General features: G+C 46.3%; 1 protein-coding gene across 2 annotated transcripts in view; it reads right to left on the reverse strand.

Annotated features, from left to right (window-relative positions):
- The window catches only part of Wnk2 (WNK lysine deficient protein kinase 2), a 116,079-nt gene that overhangs the window by 66,876 nt on the left and 33,519 nt on the right, over positions 1-15,684 (reverse strand). For both annotated transcript variants that reach the window (XM_042686854.1, XM_042686853.1), the window contains exons 2-4: positions 9,082-9,254; positions 7,779-7,999; positions 651-808 (exon numbers count right to left, since the gene is read on the reverse strand). In XM_042686854.1, the coding sequence (XP_042542788.1) occupies positions 651-808; positions 7,779-7,999; positions 9,082-9,254 (552 nt within the window). The remainder of the gene's footprint in view (positions 1-650; positions 809-7,778; positions 8,000-9,081; positions 9,255-15,684) is intronic.

The raw sequence follows: 15,684 nt of genomic DNA on the forward strand, positions 1-15,684 counted from the left end.
TGAGGGCCTCCAGGCCTGGCCATGAGGGCTAATATGATCCAGTGGGAATAGAAATAGAAAAGTCCTGGCCTGGCTGCTCTACCTCCACAGGCTATGTTTTTATTCCCCCAACCAGGGAGGCCACCACAGAGGGAGGACAAGGCCCATCTGTTTGTACAGCTGAAGCCATCGGATCAACTCAAAAATCACAGTGACAGCAAAACAGGGATTAAGGCTCTCAGGCTGCCCAAACCGCTTAAAGACACGCTTGGCTGGGGCAATGGTTTGGTGAAAAGGAAAACAAACTGTGGTTCCAAAATAAAGATGGGGACAGCAGCAACTGAGGGGCAGACTAGAACAAGCAAGGGGAGTAACTGGGACAGGCCGCCTGGGCCAAGCCTCCCGGCAGGGGACTGGTGGAGCCAGAGCCTCCTAAGCTTCAGCTTCCTGGACACACTGGGTTTTCTGTCAGCCTCAGAGGCTAAGCTCCATCCATAGCACCTAGCCATCCATCACTCCTGCTAGAAGATTTCACTTAGCCATTCTGGCCACACTCCCTTCTCTCCTCACACAGCTGCTGTCAAATTTTCTCAAGGTCCACCCAGACAGCTGAGGCTGTAGCCCATACCCATCACTGTGTCTTTATTTACAAGGGGATTGGGTAGACTTACACAGGTGACCTTGCGGTAGATCTGGGCAGCGTTCTGGCACTCTGAATAGGGGTACTCTGAGGTAGCCATCTCCAGCATGCACATCCCAAAGGCATAGACATCAACTGACTCATCGTAGTGTTCCTCATACATCTCAGGAGCCATGAATTCAGGCGTACCTGTAACAGAAGCAAGAGTCACAGGGGTCAGATGGTCACAGCCCGAAGACCCTAGGAGCCAGTGCCCAGCAGGAGCCCCTTCAGACCCTCAGAAACCCCAGCCTCCTCCGTGCCTGTCACAAGACATACTCAGGATGCTCAATGTCACTGTCCTGGAACCCAAGACTAGTATGCTTTATAGAATGAACTTTCCAAATGTCAGCTTATGATTTCAGGTTTGAGGTACCATCTTCTATTCACAGAACTGGGAGAATGACTTCCCAGGGGACATGTACATGCTCTGGGCTTGTGTGTGGATATTGTGGGATAGGTTCAGATATCCCAAAGGTAACAAAAATCTGGTATTTACCTCAGAGCCACTATAACTGCAAAACCCCAGGAAGGCCCTAAATGCCCTCCAAAATCATCCCCCCCACAACCTCAAATAAGGAATGGCTTGGTTTGCTACACATGGCCCATGGCATCCAAATGACAGGTCCTACAGAGATGTGAAAATAGAACTGCTCACAATGCAGTAAACAAAAAATGCAAAACATTTTCACTAATTTTTTTTTTTTTGCTGGTACTAGGGACTGAACTCAGGGCTTTGTGTTCATTAAACAGGTGCTCTACCACTTGAGCCATGCCCCTAGTCCTTTCTTTGTTTTTCAGGTAGGATCTTGTTGGTTTTGCCTAGGTATAGCCTGGGCTCAGGATCCTCTTACCTATTACCTGGAATCATAGCCAGGTGCTTTAAGGATATAGGAACTGATGATAGGCTATGTAAATAAATATAAGCCTGTGTGTACTCACCTACAGAACATGACATATACTAGATGACTCTACCCAGAGGATATACAATAATGGACTTTCTTCTTCCTTACCTTCCTTTGCTTCTAAGTATTTAATTTTCTATAACAAGCTTTTGATTTAATATCATAATAGGTCTCACTGAGTATTGAGTTGAATGCAATGAACAAGGACCAGAAACTTAAGTAAAGCTGTTTTATTTTATTATCTATCTATCTATCTATCTATCTATCTATCTATCTATCTATCTATCTATCTATCTATCTATCTGCCTACCTACCTACCTACCTACCTATCTATTTATTTTTGACAGTAGTGGGGTTTGAACTCAAGGCCTCATGCTTGCTTGGCTGGTACTCTACTACTTGAGCTATACCTACAGGAAAATGATGCCTATTTATTTATTTATTTATTTAGTGTGTGTGTGTGTGTGTGTGTGTGTGTGTGTGTGTGTGTGTACACACGTGCATGCCAGTCCTGGGGCTTGAACTCAGGGCTGAGGTGCTATCCTTGAGCTTTTTTGTTCAAGGTCAGTGCTCTACCATGTAAGCCACAGCTCTACTTCTTTTGGCCATTAACTGGAGGTAAGATTCCTGCCCAGGCTGAGTTTGAAAGATAACCCTCAGATCTCAGCCTCCTTACTTGCTAGAATTACAGGCATGAGCCAACAGGGCTGCAGTTTTTTTGTTTTTGTTTTGTTTTGCCAGTCCTGGGGCTTGAACTCTGGGCCTAGGTGCTGTCCCTAAGCTTGTTTTGCTCAAGTATAGCACTCTATCACTTGAGTCACAGCTCCATTTCCAGCTTTTTTGGAGTAGTTTACTGGAGATAAGAGTCTCACAGACTCTTCTGCCTGGGCTGGTTTAGAACCGCAATCCTCAGATCTCAGCCTCCTGAGTAGCTAGAATTACAGGTGTGAGCCACTGGCAATTGGCTCCGAGGCTGCTTTTAAATGTATGCATTTGCTGAATAAATGTTTTAAATTTTATTTTTTAAGAAGATAAAAAATAGCTCAAAAATTAGTTACAGTAAAAAGTCTATGTTGAGGTTTCTTTTACCTGTTTAGTTTTATGTATAGGAATACAAATGCTGAACAATCCATCTGAAATCAGTGAGAGGGGGGTTGAGTGGAGACAAAGGGATCTTATTTGTGCTGGGAATTTTTATCTTCCTAGGTTTTTGAACCACATGGTTGCACTGAAAACTCTGCATTGGTAGTTTCATTGATATATGTTAAATTACATACAGTAAGGAATTTCTTACATGTATACATGTATTCAGCCTCCTATGTCTTTCTCATTCCCTTCCTCTTTTCCCTTCTCCTTTTTATTCCCCAGTAATCCCTCTTTTGCTTTCAAAGCCCTGGTATTTTTGTTTTCCTTCACATTGTTTTGTTTTGTTTTAATTTTTGCACGAACCGTATTTTGAATTTAGGGCCTCAAGTTTGCTCAGCTTGCTTCCTCTCACAGCTGATGCTCTACCATTTGAGCCATGCCTCTAACCCAGCTTTTTAGTTGGTTATTTTGGAGATGGAGTCTCAAAGACTTCTACCAGCTGGCTGAATGTAATCTTCTGGATCTGGATCTCAGCCTCTTCAGTAGCTAGGATTAAAGGCATGAGCCATTGGCCCCTGGCTGATGGATCATTTTTAAGTTTTTTTCTATTCCCAGTTTGTCACAAAACAATAAATGCACCGCTAAGGCTAGGGCTGGAAGAAACATGTCATAAAAGCCACTGCAGTCAGGCCACAGGCAGGAATGGTGTTAACATAAACTTCTGTTCTCGGGTATGTCCCAACAGACCAGACCTTCTGAGAGGCTCACTACCTGATGCATGAGTCTAGACCACCATGATCAATAAGGAGGGCCTACCACAGTGGCAGGGGGCACTGACTCAGTGGCAAGCCCCAAGCTGCACGAAGAAAGGGCTCATTTGTGCCCCAGGGCCACTTCAATGGCTCACAATGCCACCTAAACTAACAGGGCCCCATAGTGTCAGAACAACCCGCCCCAGGATGGAGGAGAGAAATCACATGAAGCCCTTTCCTGCTTTGGAGCCTGCCAAGGCTGTAAGGGTCATAGTCTGGTCCTTTGCCTGGCCACATCTCAGGACCTCATCAGGAGACTGGTCTTAGGACTGCTGGGAAAAGAAGCCTTGTGCCAATCTGACCGTTCCTTGGCACTTGTGAGAACCCTTGTTAGCCTGGCAAGGATGCCACATTAGCTGCCCATGCAGCAGATAGCCCAGCTGGAAGCAGCAATGTCCTTGGGCTTCTTCTGACACTTGCAGGAACTTTGTGAACCTTGCTCTCAAGAAATACCCCAAGGCCTCAGGTGGTCTGGCTCTGAGGAATGGGATGTGGGGAGTAGAGCAGGTTCAGCCCTGACTCTCAGCAGAGAAATCCCCAAAATGCCTGATTTTCCACACACCTTGAATACTCTTTTCTTTTCCTTTCTCCTACATTGTAGTCATTTAAATCTGAATTTTAGAGATAAGACATGATGCGTGTGTTCAAACATATACATACCTATGTGTCCAGGGACAATCCCACTCACCATTCCACTTCACATTCAGTCATCATCTGCATGGCTGCTGTTCCTGGACCCACAGGCCCCTTACACAGCAACCCCCAGGTTCACGCAGATAAAATGCCTGTGTCAAGTAAAGACTGCACCTCATCTCCCCCCACACCCCCCTTCACTCCTGCCCTGCAGGAAGCAGGCAAGAGCTCTACAGAGACAAGCCTAACTTTCTTCTGCTTTTTTTTTTTAATCCTCTCAGTCCTGGGCTTGAATTTAGGACCTGGGTGCTGTCCCTTAGCTTTTGTATTCAAATATTCTACCATTACAGCCACAGCTCCACTTCCAGCTAATTTGGTGTTTAATTAAAGACTTATGGGCTTTCTTGCCCAGGCTGGCTCTGAACTGCAATCCTCAAATCTCAGCCTCCTGAGTAGCTAGGATTACAGGCACGAGCCACTGATATCCATTTTTTTTGTTTTGTTTTTTGCTTTTTGACAGAGAAGTAGCTGCAGGGTTGTAGTTGGGCAGCATCCTGGTCCCCTGTGAACAGGGGCTGTGTCTTAGGGCCTGAAAGAAATAAGGTAGGGAGGAACCCTCTCCAGTCTGACATTAAAATTACCCTACAGCCCATGAAAACCAACCACTGTCCAGTTTACCAGGTTCTGGATCTGTGCTGAATGATAAATGACTTCCTTCATAGAAATCTAAGCCTTAACTATTTCCTAGCTCTACCTATTCTGTTGAGTTTTGTTAAAACCAAACCAAATCAACACAGTTGGCCCTTGCCCTTCTTCTCAGTGAACAGGAGAAACCCATCTCTATGCTTCCCTATCTACCCTGTAGACTCCACATTGCCTTGGTCCCTAATTGTTTACTTGTAACAGCCACAAGGTCTCCAATAGCCCAGCCCCTCTCCTACCTCTACCTGGTTCACTCAGCCCACCCAGAGCTTTTTCTGAAAATAACTACCTCAGTTCATCTTGGCCTTTTTCTGTTTACTCCCTACTGGACCTGATTCTATCACCACAACCTCCAGGAAGCCCTTCTGGGTAGGCTAGACACCTCAGTAGCCCCCAGGGTCCTGCTTACTACATAGCCACCTGGGAAGTTGTAGTCAACCTACAGGCAGGGCTGGATCCATCTCATTGCCACCATTCTTAGTGAGGGGCCTGGGTAATGTTCCTAGCCCTGGTGCAATGTACACAAACAAGCAAGACCCATATCTAGGCCTGCTGGTGATACCTGGTTCATAACACTGACCCAATCCCAAGTAATGGCAATGGTCAGAGAGAGGATGACACCCACTCATGAAGAGACCACCTCCTAGAAACCATATACACCCTTCCCAGGGCAGCTGTGGATCCCTGACCCACCCTCACGAGGGCACCATGACTGAGGGCAAAGCAAAGGCCTGCAAAACTTACCACAGGGAAAGAGGTCCATAATGCCAACTGCTCCTGAGATGCCCCAGACAGGAGAGGGGGCCTGTTTCCCTCCCATGTGACTGCAGAGTCCAGGAAGCCTTGGACCCTTTGTCAGCAGGGCAGGCAACCCTGTAGGTGGCCTGAACCAACATTTCTCACAGGCAGGGGGCACTCGACTAACAAGCCTTGGAAAAAGTTTCATAGAGAGAATGCCTGGGTAGGATGCCTGAATATGGACTTGGAAAGCTCCCGTCCGCCTGTGGCTGCTCCCTCACCTGGAAGACCTTTGCTGAGGACAGGCCTCTGGGCTCAGTGCCCAGGAGAGCCCTGAGAACCAGGCTTTGGTTCCCAAGGGCAGGGGCAACTGAGGACACCCTTGGTCCCGGCCTCGTAACTGAGCCTCTTAGGCTTTGGCTGAGAAAAATCCAGAATGAAGGGAGACACCCCACAGGCCCAGGAAACACTCAGCCTTCAACTCAACTCGGTTCAACAATACAAAGCCTCATTTCCAGAAGCCTGGAAGTTCACAGGTATGTACTTTGGTCCTGGATGTTTACTTCTTAGGCAGGACCCTAAGCAGCTCTACTGCCATCCTTCCACCTGTCTGAGGCCAGGAATCATTTCCAAGGGCAAAGTTTGCAAAACTTTTCTGGAAACTGTATGAAGATCAGAGCCTGAGTATGTATTCCCCATAGCCCTGGAGTGTGCTTCCCCCAGGATGGAGCAGAGATGCTTGTTCACCACACCCATTTCACAGACAGGAAAACTGAGGCCTTGGCCCATCCTTGTTCCCTACCACTTGCTCTCCCAGGGCTGCCAATGATTACCAAAGTGGTCCGAAGGACTTCCCCAGGCAACTATCCTGATCCAGATTGCCACCTTCCAAACACAATTCAATGGAACAGTTCCCAAGGGATTACCAAGAGTTTAATTTTCCCGAACAGGCCAAGTGCTGTCCCTAAACATGCAGCAAAAACACAAATTCACAAAGCCCAGAGACCAGCTACCATCCATCCCCCCTCCACAGGAGAGTTACTCCATTAAGTTAACATGAGACCTCTCCCAATCTACTCCTTTTCGGGGGGGGGGGGGGGGGCGGGGGAGGTCGGCTAGGAGGGTGGGAAGGTTCTGGTATTGGGGCTTAGATTCAGGGCCTGGGTACTGTACCTGAGCTTTTGTGCTCAAGGCTAATGCGCTACCACTTTGAGCCATAGCTCCTTTTCCAGCCTTTTAGTAGTTAATTGAAAGTCCATGAGACTCCGATCTTCAATTTCCTGCCCAGGCTGGCTCTGAACCATGATCCTCAGATCTCAACCTCTAGAGTAGCTAAGATTACAGGTATGAGCTACTAGCATCTGGCCCAACCTCATTCTTGAGCCACACCTGTCACTAAGGCAGGAACCCTCATAAGCAGCCATCCTTGCAGCCCCTCCAAGGGCCTCAAAGCCCACCAGGTCTGCTCAGGGTATGTTGAACTCTTAGTGCCATTGTGTCAAGACCACCCTGGGGCTGGGTACATGGTACGATCCAGATCTTCATCTCACACAGCAGCTATGGATGGGGTGTCCCAAGACCCAGGCCACTGCTCTAAAACATCAATCAGGAAGGCTTCTCAGAGGAAGACAACAAAGCCAAGAACTGAGGGCAATAAGGAGGGTAGAGTGCCCAGAAGCCAAATCCCTCTGTGTCACCTCCCAACACTAAGCAGGCCCAGCTCTGGGCCTCCTCCAGCTCTGTCTCCAGATACCCCAAGTTGTTACTTCCAGGAGCCCCACAGCTGGGGCACACTTCTACTTTCTGGGACCATCTCCAGCATCATTTGCCACAAGCTTCCAGTTCCTCTGTCAGAGCCACTTCCTCACCGGCTGCAGCACCCACACATACCACAGAAGTTGGCACCTAGCTTACCACCTTTACCTGATCATCACAGCTGGCACCTAATAGCCAGGGAGATAATGCAGAAGCCAGTGACATCCTGAATCTGGACAGGGAAGGGGCAGCAAAAGGAGTAAAGTCAATGTGCCCAGCTCGGTGGCAGTGCATTCCTATCCAACAGGTCCCAGGGAAGGAAAGGCTGCTTGCACACCCAGCCTGAAGTCCGTGGGTTCAGACACTCAGCTTAAGCTTCCTGCACCAGATCTGCAGCTGCCAAGAAAATCTAGGCACTTGTGATCCCTCAAATGCTGCCCAGTTTTCACTGGGCTCCTGGAGTAAATCAGGGGAGGAGAATGGGTTTACCTATCACACTTTTGGCAAATGATGCTCTTTTGAGGGTAGCCAGGCCCAGGTCGCCAATCTTCACAGACCCAGTGGGCCCGGTGATGAAGATATTGTCACACTTGAGGTCTCGGTGGATGATGGGCGGCGTCCTTGTGTGCAGGAACAGCAGGCCCTTTAGGATCTGCCGGCACCAGCTGCGCAGCACCTTGGGCTTCATCACCTTGAACCGCTTCAGGTACCTGGGATGGGGGACAAAGCTCACCAAGCAGCTCAGGAGCAGCGGACCCTCTGCAAAGGCCCAGCCTAGCACCATCCAGTCTGTCATAAAGCCTGTCCAGCACCCTGTAACAGGCAGCTAGAAGGCCAGGCATCCTGCCCCTGACCAGAGCCACACGGGTAAAGCAGCCCTGAGCAGGCAGCAGGCCAGGGCCATGACTCTCCACTTGCTTCCTGTACTACAGACCTTGTAAGGCTCTTGCCAGGCACAGTTCTGATCTTCCCCCGACCAAGGGAAAAGCTGCTATGGCACAACAGTCTCAGCCAGTGGATATCTAGGTAAGAATGAGGGTTAGGGGAGCCCAGAGCCTGTGCAAAGACATAGAGCTAGGGATCAAGAAAGGGGTCCTTGACCTGGCTACCTGAGTAGTCTGCTCTGAGGTATCCCCAGGGTGGAGTAACAGGGGAGGTAGGGAAAGGGGGCCTTTCTTTGCTGTATCTGCACACTGTAGAGAGCTGATGTTCAGGTCAGAACAACTCAGACAAAACTAAGCTGTGGACACCCAGAGGAAAAGTCCTCTGTCCCCATGGTGCACCAAGGCCTCAGGGAGGGGCATCTGCCATGACAACCCATGGCCACCAGCTCCCAAGGCTTCATTGAATCCAGTCCTCTACACCTGTTCTAGACAGCTTCCCACAAGAGCTCGTGGTGGGCTGGCTCATGTATGGCCAGAAGCAAAGCCCCAGACAGAGTGGAAAAACAAACCATTGCACTGCAAAGCAAACCCCTGGTGTCCTACTCAGGAGGGGACAGTGAGGATAGTCTCAAAACTGCCTCTGGGGATGGGTCTCATTTGTCTAGGAAGCCAGAGCAAGCCAGATGCTAAAAAGAAATGCCAGATTTCTTTGTTTCTTCTCATTTAGGGAAGAGACTTCTCACTGTCCAGAGGACAAAGACTTATCACCCAAGAGGAGCACTTCTAAGATACACAACATTGGGTCATAGGAGGATGGTCCCTATAGCCTGGGACCTCTATCACCCCTACCTACTATGACCATGAACCCATGGCCAAAACCACATGGCCAGTGGGCAGGCAGCACTTACGTCTTCAGTGTCCCCGAGGTCATCAGCTCAGTCACCAGTACAATACACCGCTTGCCCTTGGCACTGGACTCCCAGAAGTCATAGAAACGCACGATGTTGGGGTGCTGTAGGCCTTTCAGCATCTCAGCCTCCTCTTTGAAACGCTGTCGCTCCAGCTTGGTGAGCTTCCGGTCCTGGAGTAAGAGAAACACACTGGGTTGGCAGTGCTTGAGAGCTTTGGCCCTGCAGCATTGTTCTTTATGGAAGCAAGGTAAATGTAATGGATACAAGAAGAGGTGGCAAGAGTAATAGGAAGCTTTGGAGACATGGCCTGTGCCAGCAGCATCACACAGCAGTCTGCCATTCTGCTCTACCCACAGAACATGCAAGGAGGCCACCACCACTGACCTGTGAGTCCCTTCTGTAGCCCCTACATGGGGCTTTCTGCAAAAAGAAGCTCCAGGAAGCCAGAACCAGCGCAAGATCCACCCTGCCAAGTTCATGCACTTTCTCATTAAAAACACCTCGGAGGCTTTGTTCCCTCAGCAATCATTTACTTTGTGAGTGTTTGTTAAAAGGAATGAAACAGCAGTTTGCTTCTAATGTATACACAATTGGGAGGAAGTGCTCAAGACCCAGGAGACTGGACCAGAGCAAAGGCTGACACATGCCAGACACCAGAGCTGAGCTAGAAAAGGACAGTCTTGGCACACTCCACACCAACCGCTAGAACCCCAGGTCCTCTGAGTCAGGAGGGTCTCAATTTCAGGCCACTGTGGCCAGCAGAACAAATCCACTGACCTGAAGTTTAGAACAGGGAAGAAAAAGCAGACATCCTTCGCCTCCTAGGACCCCCATGAGGTGTGTGAGCAAGGGCAAGAACTCCGAATGTTCCAAAGAGGCCCCACCAACCCTGCAGCACATACAGACTCCACTTAACAGCACCCTCCCACCCTGCCTGACCCAGCTCCCCCATTTCCTCCTCTATCCCCCACTCCCACCCACCCCACACTTCTCTCCTTTCTCAAATCCTTTACTGACACATCATCAAGTTCAAGATGAAACCCTAGTCCGTGGGCCCAACATGACCTCTCCCTGTGGGGCCAGCACAGTGTGACCTTCTCACCTCCACCTGAGAGGTGCCTCAGTCACCTCCTGGCATTGACCCAAGAGGGCTAAAGAGCAATGCCTGCCTCTTCCCACCCAAGAGCCACAGGAATGTGACAAAAGAGTCATGTGTTATTTTTCAGAAGGAAACTATAAACACAACTGAACAGAGAACAGAGAAATCCTGGAGAAGACAGAAAACAGGTGGGTTTGGATAGATGTGAGCAAGAGCAGAACTAAAAGGAAACACAAGACAAGATTCTTTGGAGGTCTCAAATCATCAAGTATGATTCCAATAAGAAGACAGGTGAACTATAGATTCATGACAAGGGCTACCTTGTTAAGAAATTATCTTCCATGTACCAGACTCAGTGGTGCACTCTTGTAATACTAGCTATTCATGATGACAAGATTGGGGGAATTATGGCTCAAGGCTAGCTCAGGCAAAAAGTTAACAAGATCCCATCTCAACAAACAAAGAGAGTGTGGTGATTCATATCTATAATCCCAGCTACACAGGAGGCACAGGTAGGAAGATCACAGTACAGGCAGACCCTGACCCTTCCCACAAATGTAAAATTAACTAACCTCCCCCCCCCCCCCCCCAAAAATAGGGCATGGTTTAAGTGGTAGAGGATCTGACTAACATGCGTTAGGCCTTTAGCATAAACTTCAGTATTGCTAATTTGAAGAAGAAGAAAAAAGAAAGAAAAATAAATGATCTCCCAGCAGGCCATTCTTCTACCAGCTCCACTAGATCTCTGACCCACAACACAAGCTTTCAATGGGCTCTTCCACGAATGAGCAGGACTGGACAGAAGCCATCAACAACAGAGCTAAAGACAGAAAAACCATCAGCGCAACTAAACATAGAAAGACAAATAATTCAGAGACCAAGGCAACTTTAAGATATCTAATTAATGTTCCTATGAAGATCCAAGAAGTTCACATGCTTACCTAAGAGCAAGCTTCTTTAAAAAGAACCTTCAAGAAAGAGTTCCTGCAAAGTAAAGCTAGGCTTACCTTAATAAACTGCCCAACATTTGAGCCAGGTGCTGATGGCTCATACTTGTAATCTTAGCTACTCAGAAACTTGAGAGCTGAGGCTCAATGTTCAAAGCCAGTCTGTGAGATTTTTATCTCTAATTAACCACCAAAAAGCCACAAGTAGCGCTGTGTCTCAAGTAGTAGAGTTGTCAGCCTTGAGTGAAGAAGCTAAGGGACAGAGCCTAGACATGGAATTCAAGCCCCAGTACCAGAACAAAACAAGACCCTCAAAAATTAGAAAAATAAGATATTCCACAATCTACTAAAACATTGAGTACAAAAAAATTCATCTTTAACCTAGATAATAACTGGGCAACATGGTCTGCTCATTAAAGTTATTAGTTATTGAAGATAAAACAAGCCAAGGCAGAAACTTTTCTCAATACAAGTTTCTGACAAAAGACTTAAACCTTGATCATAGAGAATGTCTATAATGTAATTTTTAAAAAGACATGGCCAGGCATTCTGGCTCATGCCTGTAATACTAGAGACTCAGGTGGCTAATATCTGAGGGTCTCGTTTTAAAGTCAGCCCAGGCAGAAAAGTCCATAAGACTCTTATCTCCAATTAGCCAGAAGTAGAATTGTGGTTCAAATGGTAGCATGTCAGCTTAAGTGAAACAGCCATGCAGGAGTTCAAGGCCCTGAGTAAAAGCTTCAGTACTGGCATGTACATAAGTACACACACACACACACACACACACCACACACACACACACACACACACACACACACACACACACACACACACACACACACACACGAAGACATGAGTGGACACTTTGTCCAAGATGACACAGAGATGGCCAACTAGACATGAAAAGTAATCGGTGTTACCAGCCACTGAAAAATTCAGGTTCAAACCACACTGGGACTGCACTGTACATCTCCCAGAAGGGCAACAATAAGATAGCTCATTCAGTTCCCAGGCAGCTAAAAACAATGGTCCTCCTAGCACAATGCTGCTGAGAGAGAGAAGCACCTTGGCAGACTTACACCAACTCTGTCTACATCCTACCATTCCATTCCGCTCCCAGAGACCCCAGAAAGAAAGGAATCAAAGTTTAAACAGATGGACACCTCTATCTATGTTCCTATACAGATGCAAGAAGTTGATATACATACCAAAGACCAAGCTTCTATTAAAAAGGAACCATGAAAGACAGGGCACCAGTGGCTCATGCCTGTATCCTAGCTGGTTGAGATCTAAGGATTGTGATTTGAAGCCAGCCTGGGACTAGGCATGAGACTGTTATTTCCAATTAATCACCAAAATAAGTACAAGTGAAGCTGTGGCTGAAGCAAAATGAAGAAGCTCAGGGATAGCACCCAAGCTGTGAGTTCAAGCCCAGGAATGGTGCCAAAAAAAAAAAAAGAAAAGAAAAGAAAGAAAGAACCAAGAAAGAATTCTTGCAAATTCAAGCTGGGCTTGCCTTATTAAAAAGTTCAATGCTTAGATAAGCTCAATCTGGACACAGCTGAAATATCTGGGGCCAGATGAATGGGAACCAACCTATGGTATAACCCATCCACACAGTAATACAACTCAGCAAGGAAAAGAAAAAAAATTCCTGGTCTTACATGGGTGAAACCCAAAAGGATCAAGCTGAACAAAGAAAACCAGATAGAAGAGTATACCTAGTTTGATACCATTGCAATGCAAAACTCAGTAGAGACAGGATGAGTAAAAGGGGGTCAACAATCACACACTTGTTACCTATGTGGTGGGTAGATGTGGGAACTGAGAAACCTTGGGGATAGACAGAATGCTCTGTCTCATTCCAGACCAGGTAGGTAGCACCTGTGTGTGCATTTGTCAAAGCCCATCAATTTTCCATTTTCAAGATGTTACATTGCATATACACCACATCACCATTTTTCAAATGCTGACCCAAACAAAAGCCCAAATGAGAAAGAGAAGTGTAGCAGAAGGAGAGAGAAACATTAAGTGATAGGAAAGAAACACCTAGAAATCTGACAAGTATGTAACAGGAGTTCCGTGAATAGTTATCACCAAGTATAACTAGACAGTGGAATAGCATTTCTCCAAACGGAAAGGAAAACAGTTTAGGATAAAAGTGCCCACCGGTGCCAGGTCAAAGTAAATAAAAACTGGCCCACTTTCAGACCTGTTCCAGAGAAATTTCAGAAGCCTGAAGCATGAGAGCAAGTCCTATCTGCAAAGGCATGGCTCAGGTGGCAGCAAGTTTCATCAGTGACATCAGGTGCAGGGGCAGGAGCAGCACCTTCAAAGTACCAACTCGGAATTCTATACCCAGCCCAATATATATCTAAGCTAAGATGTCCATAATCATTTCCAGACAATCAGGAATTCAAAGTTCACTTCCCATACACCTTGGGTAAATAAAAAAAAAAGATGCAGCTGATTTGACCCTTGAAGTCAAGAGGGTAAAGGCAGCTAGCTTGGAAGGAGATGGTACCTAGGCCAGACCACCTCACTTACAAAGCCTTTTGGGGGCAAAATGTTCTCACCTATCTTTTCCTTCCTGTGGGCATAGCCACCGATTCAATAATCTAAGTAACCTTTATAATCTAAGTATAACCTTTACCAGAATTTTATATTCGTCAACAGCCAGAGTATGAAGAGTTCCACGTAACTTCAGAGCAAAATGCCCACACTGCAATAGCTGTTAGTTCTCAATCCACATTTAAGAAAAGACAGTGGGATTCTTTGGGAATCTGTCACCCAGCCTGACTATCAGCATGGCAGACAGCAGAGCTGAATCCACAGATAAAAAAGCTTTCCCAATTGGGCCTGATCCGGAAAGTCCATGAGACTCTTACCTCAAATTGACCAGGAACTCAGGGCCTGGATGATATCCCTTAGCCTTTTTATTCAAGGCTGGCACTCTACCATTTGAATCACAGCCCCACTCCTGACATTTTGGTGGTTACTGGAAATAAGAATCTGGAGAATTTATCTTTCCAGGCTGGTTTTGAACCAATGGTTTTTGATTTTCCTTTCTTTTTTTGTTGAACAGTTTTTGTTGTATCTTTTGAACAAATTATTACTGTGTTCAATACTGGAATGAAATGATCACTTCTGTGTCAAGAGTGGCTATTTTGGTTCTCTGGTTTCCTCAGTAGTATAGCTTGACTTTTAATCAATTATATGTATGTCTTAGATTTAATATATGAGACATTAAAGATGCTCTATAAGTACTTTTTTTTTCAAAAGGTAAAAAAGAAAAGGTGTTGTTATCAAACCAAAAGTAATCCCTTCCATCATCTATGAGTCCCTGCAAGCTGCAGATGGAGATGTGATGTACAAAGCCATCTATCCATCCAGTGATCTGAAGTGTGCACAGTATGAGGAAGAGGGGCACAGTGGCAAGTCGCTGGCCAGGCACTTCCTCTACTCAGTCTTCTTTGCCAAGAGCGCCAAAAAGTTTATAATTATCTGAGACAGAAACTTGAACTTGAATGTCTGCCCCCCCACCCCCCACGGCTTTTGTAAATTATACTGTTTGCTTTACAGAAAAGGGAGGGACAGAAGGAGGAAGAGGTGTCAGGTGGTTTAGGCTTTGATCTCTAACCACACTCCTACCCTGCACAGTTCCCAGTGGACCACACACACACACAGCAAGAACTAGATGTCCTTGACCAGGGGAAGTGGGTGATAATATGATCATATGGAATAAATAATTTTTATATTAATATTGAATATTAACATCAAAAGCACTACCTCATGCTAGATTATTGTAAATGAAGTACTGACTTAAGTCAACCAGTAAATTCAGAAGACAACATCAAGAGTGGATTGCACAAGGTTCTTCTCCATTTCTAGCATTTTAAAACCAGTAACATTTTTTGTGTGTGTCTGTCCTAGGACTTTAACTTGGAGCCTGGGCGCTGTTCCTGAGCTTTTTTAGTTCAAGGCTAGTGCTCTACTACTTGAGCTACAGCTCACTTCTGGCTTTTTTTTGTAGTTAATTGGAGATAAGAGTTTCATAGACTTTGCTGCTTGGACTGGCTTTGAATCGTGATCCTCAGATCTCAGCCCCCTGAGTAGCGAGGATTACAGGCATGTGATCTGAGACTTCAGTCAACCATTTGACAAACACATGAGCAAACTTTAACTCCAGCTGGGGTCCACATTTCCACTCCTGAGAAATATATGATACAGCATTTTCTGAAAGTCATCTGTGATTCTACCATATTTTTACTCTACCACAAAACTATATTCTGGCTTTTGAGCCAGAACAGCCATCTTCCTTGCTAAAATGACAAGGGAAAGAGGAGAGGTGCCAGATACATATTCTCCAGGCCTTTTAGAAAACATGGAGATCTGACACTATTCAAAATGAAATGTACTTATTACCTGACCTATGTAACTGTAACCCTTCTACAATAAAATAAGCAAACCAAAAACATGGAGTTTTGGTCCTTTGTCCACATATCTGCAGAATCCATAAGAAGGGTGATATTGTACACGTCAAGGGAGTGCTCA

This window comes from Dipodomys spectabilis, unplaced genomic scaffold (assembly GCF_019054845.1).
Source record: "Dipodomys spectabilis isolate Male_0828 unplaced genomic scaffold, ASM1905484v1 ptg000098l, whole genome shotgun sequence".
Taxonomy (NCBI): Eukaryota; Metazoa; Chordata; class Mammalia; order Rodentia; family Heteromyidae; genus Dipodomys; species Dipodomys spectabilis.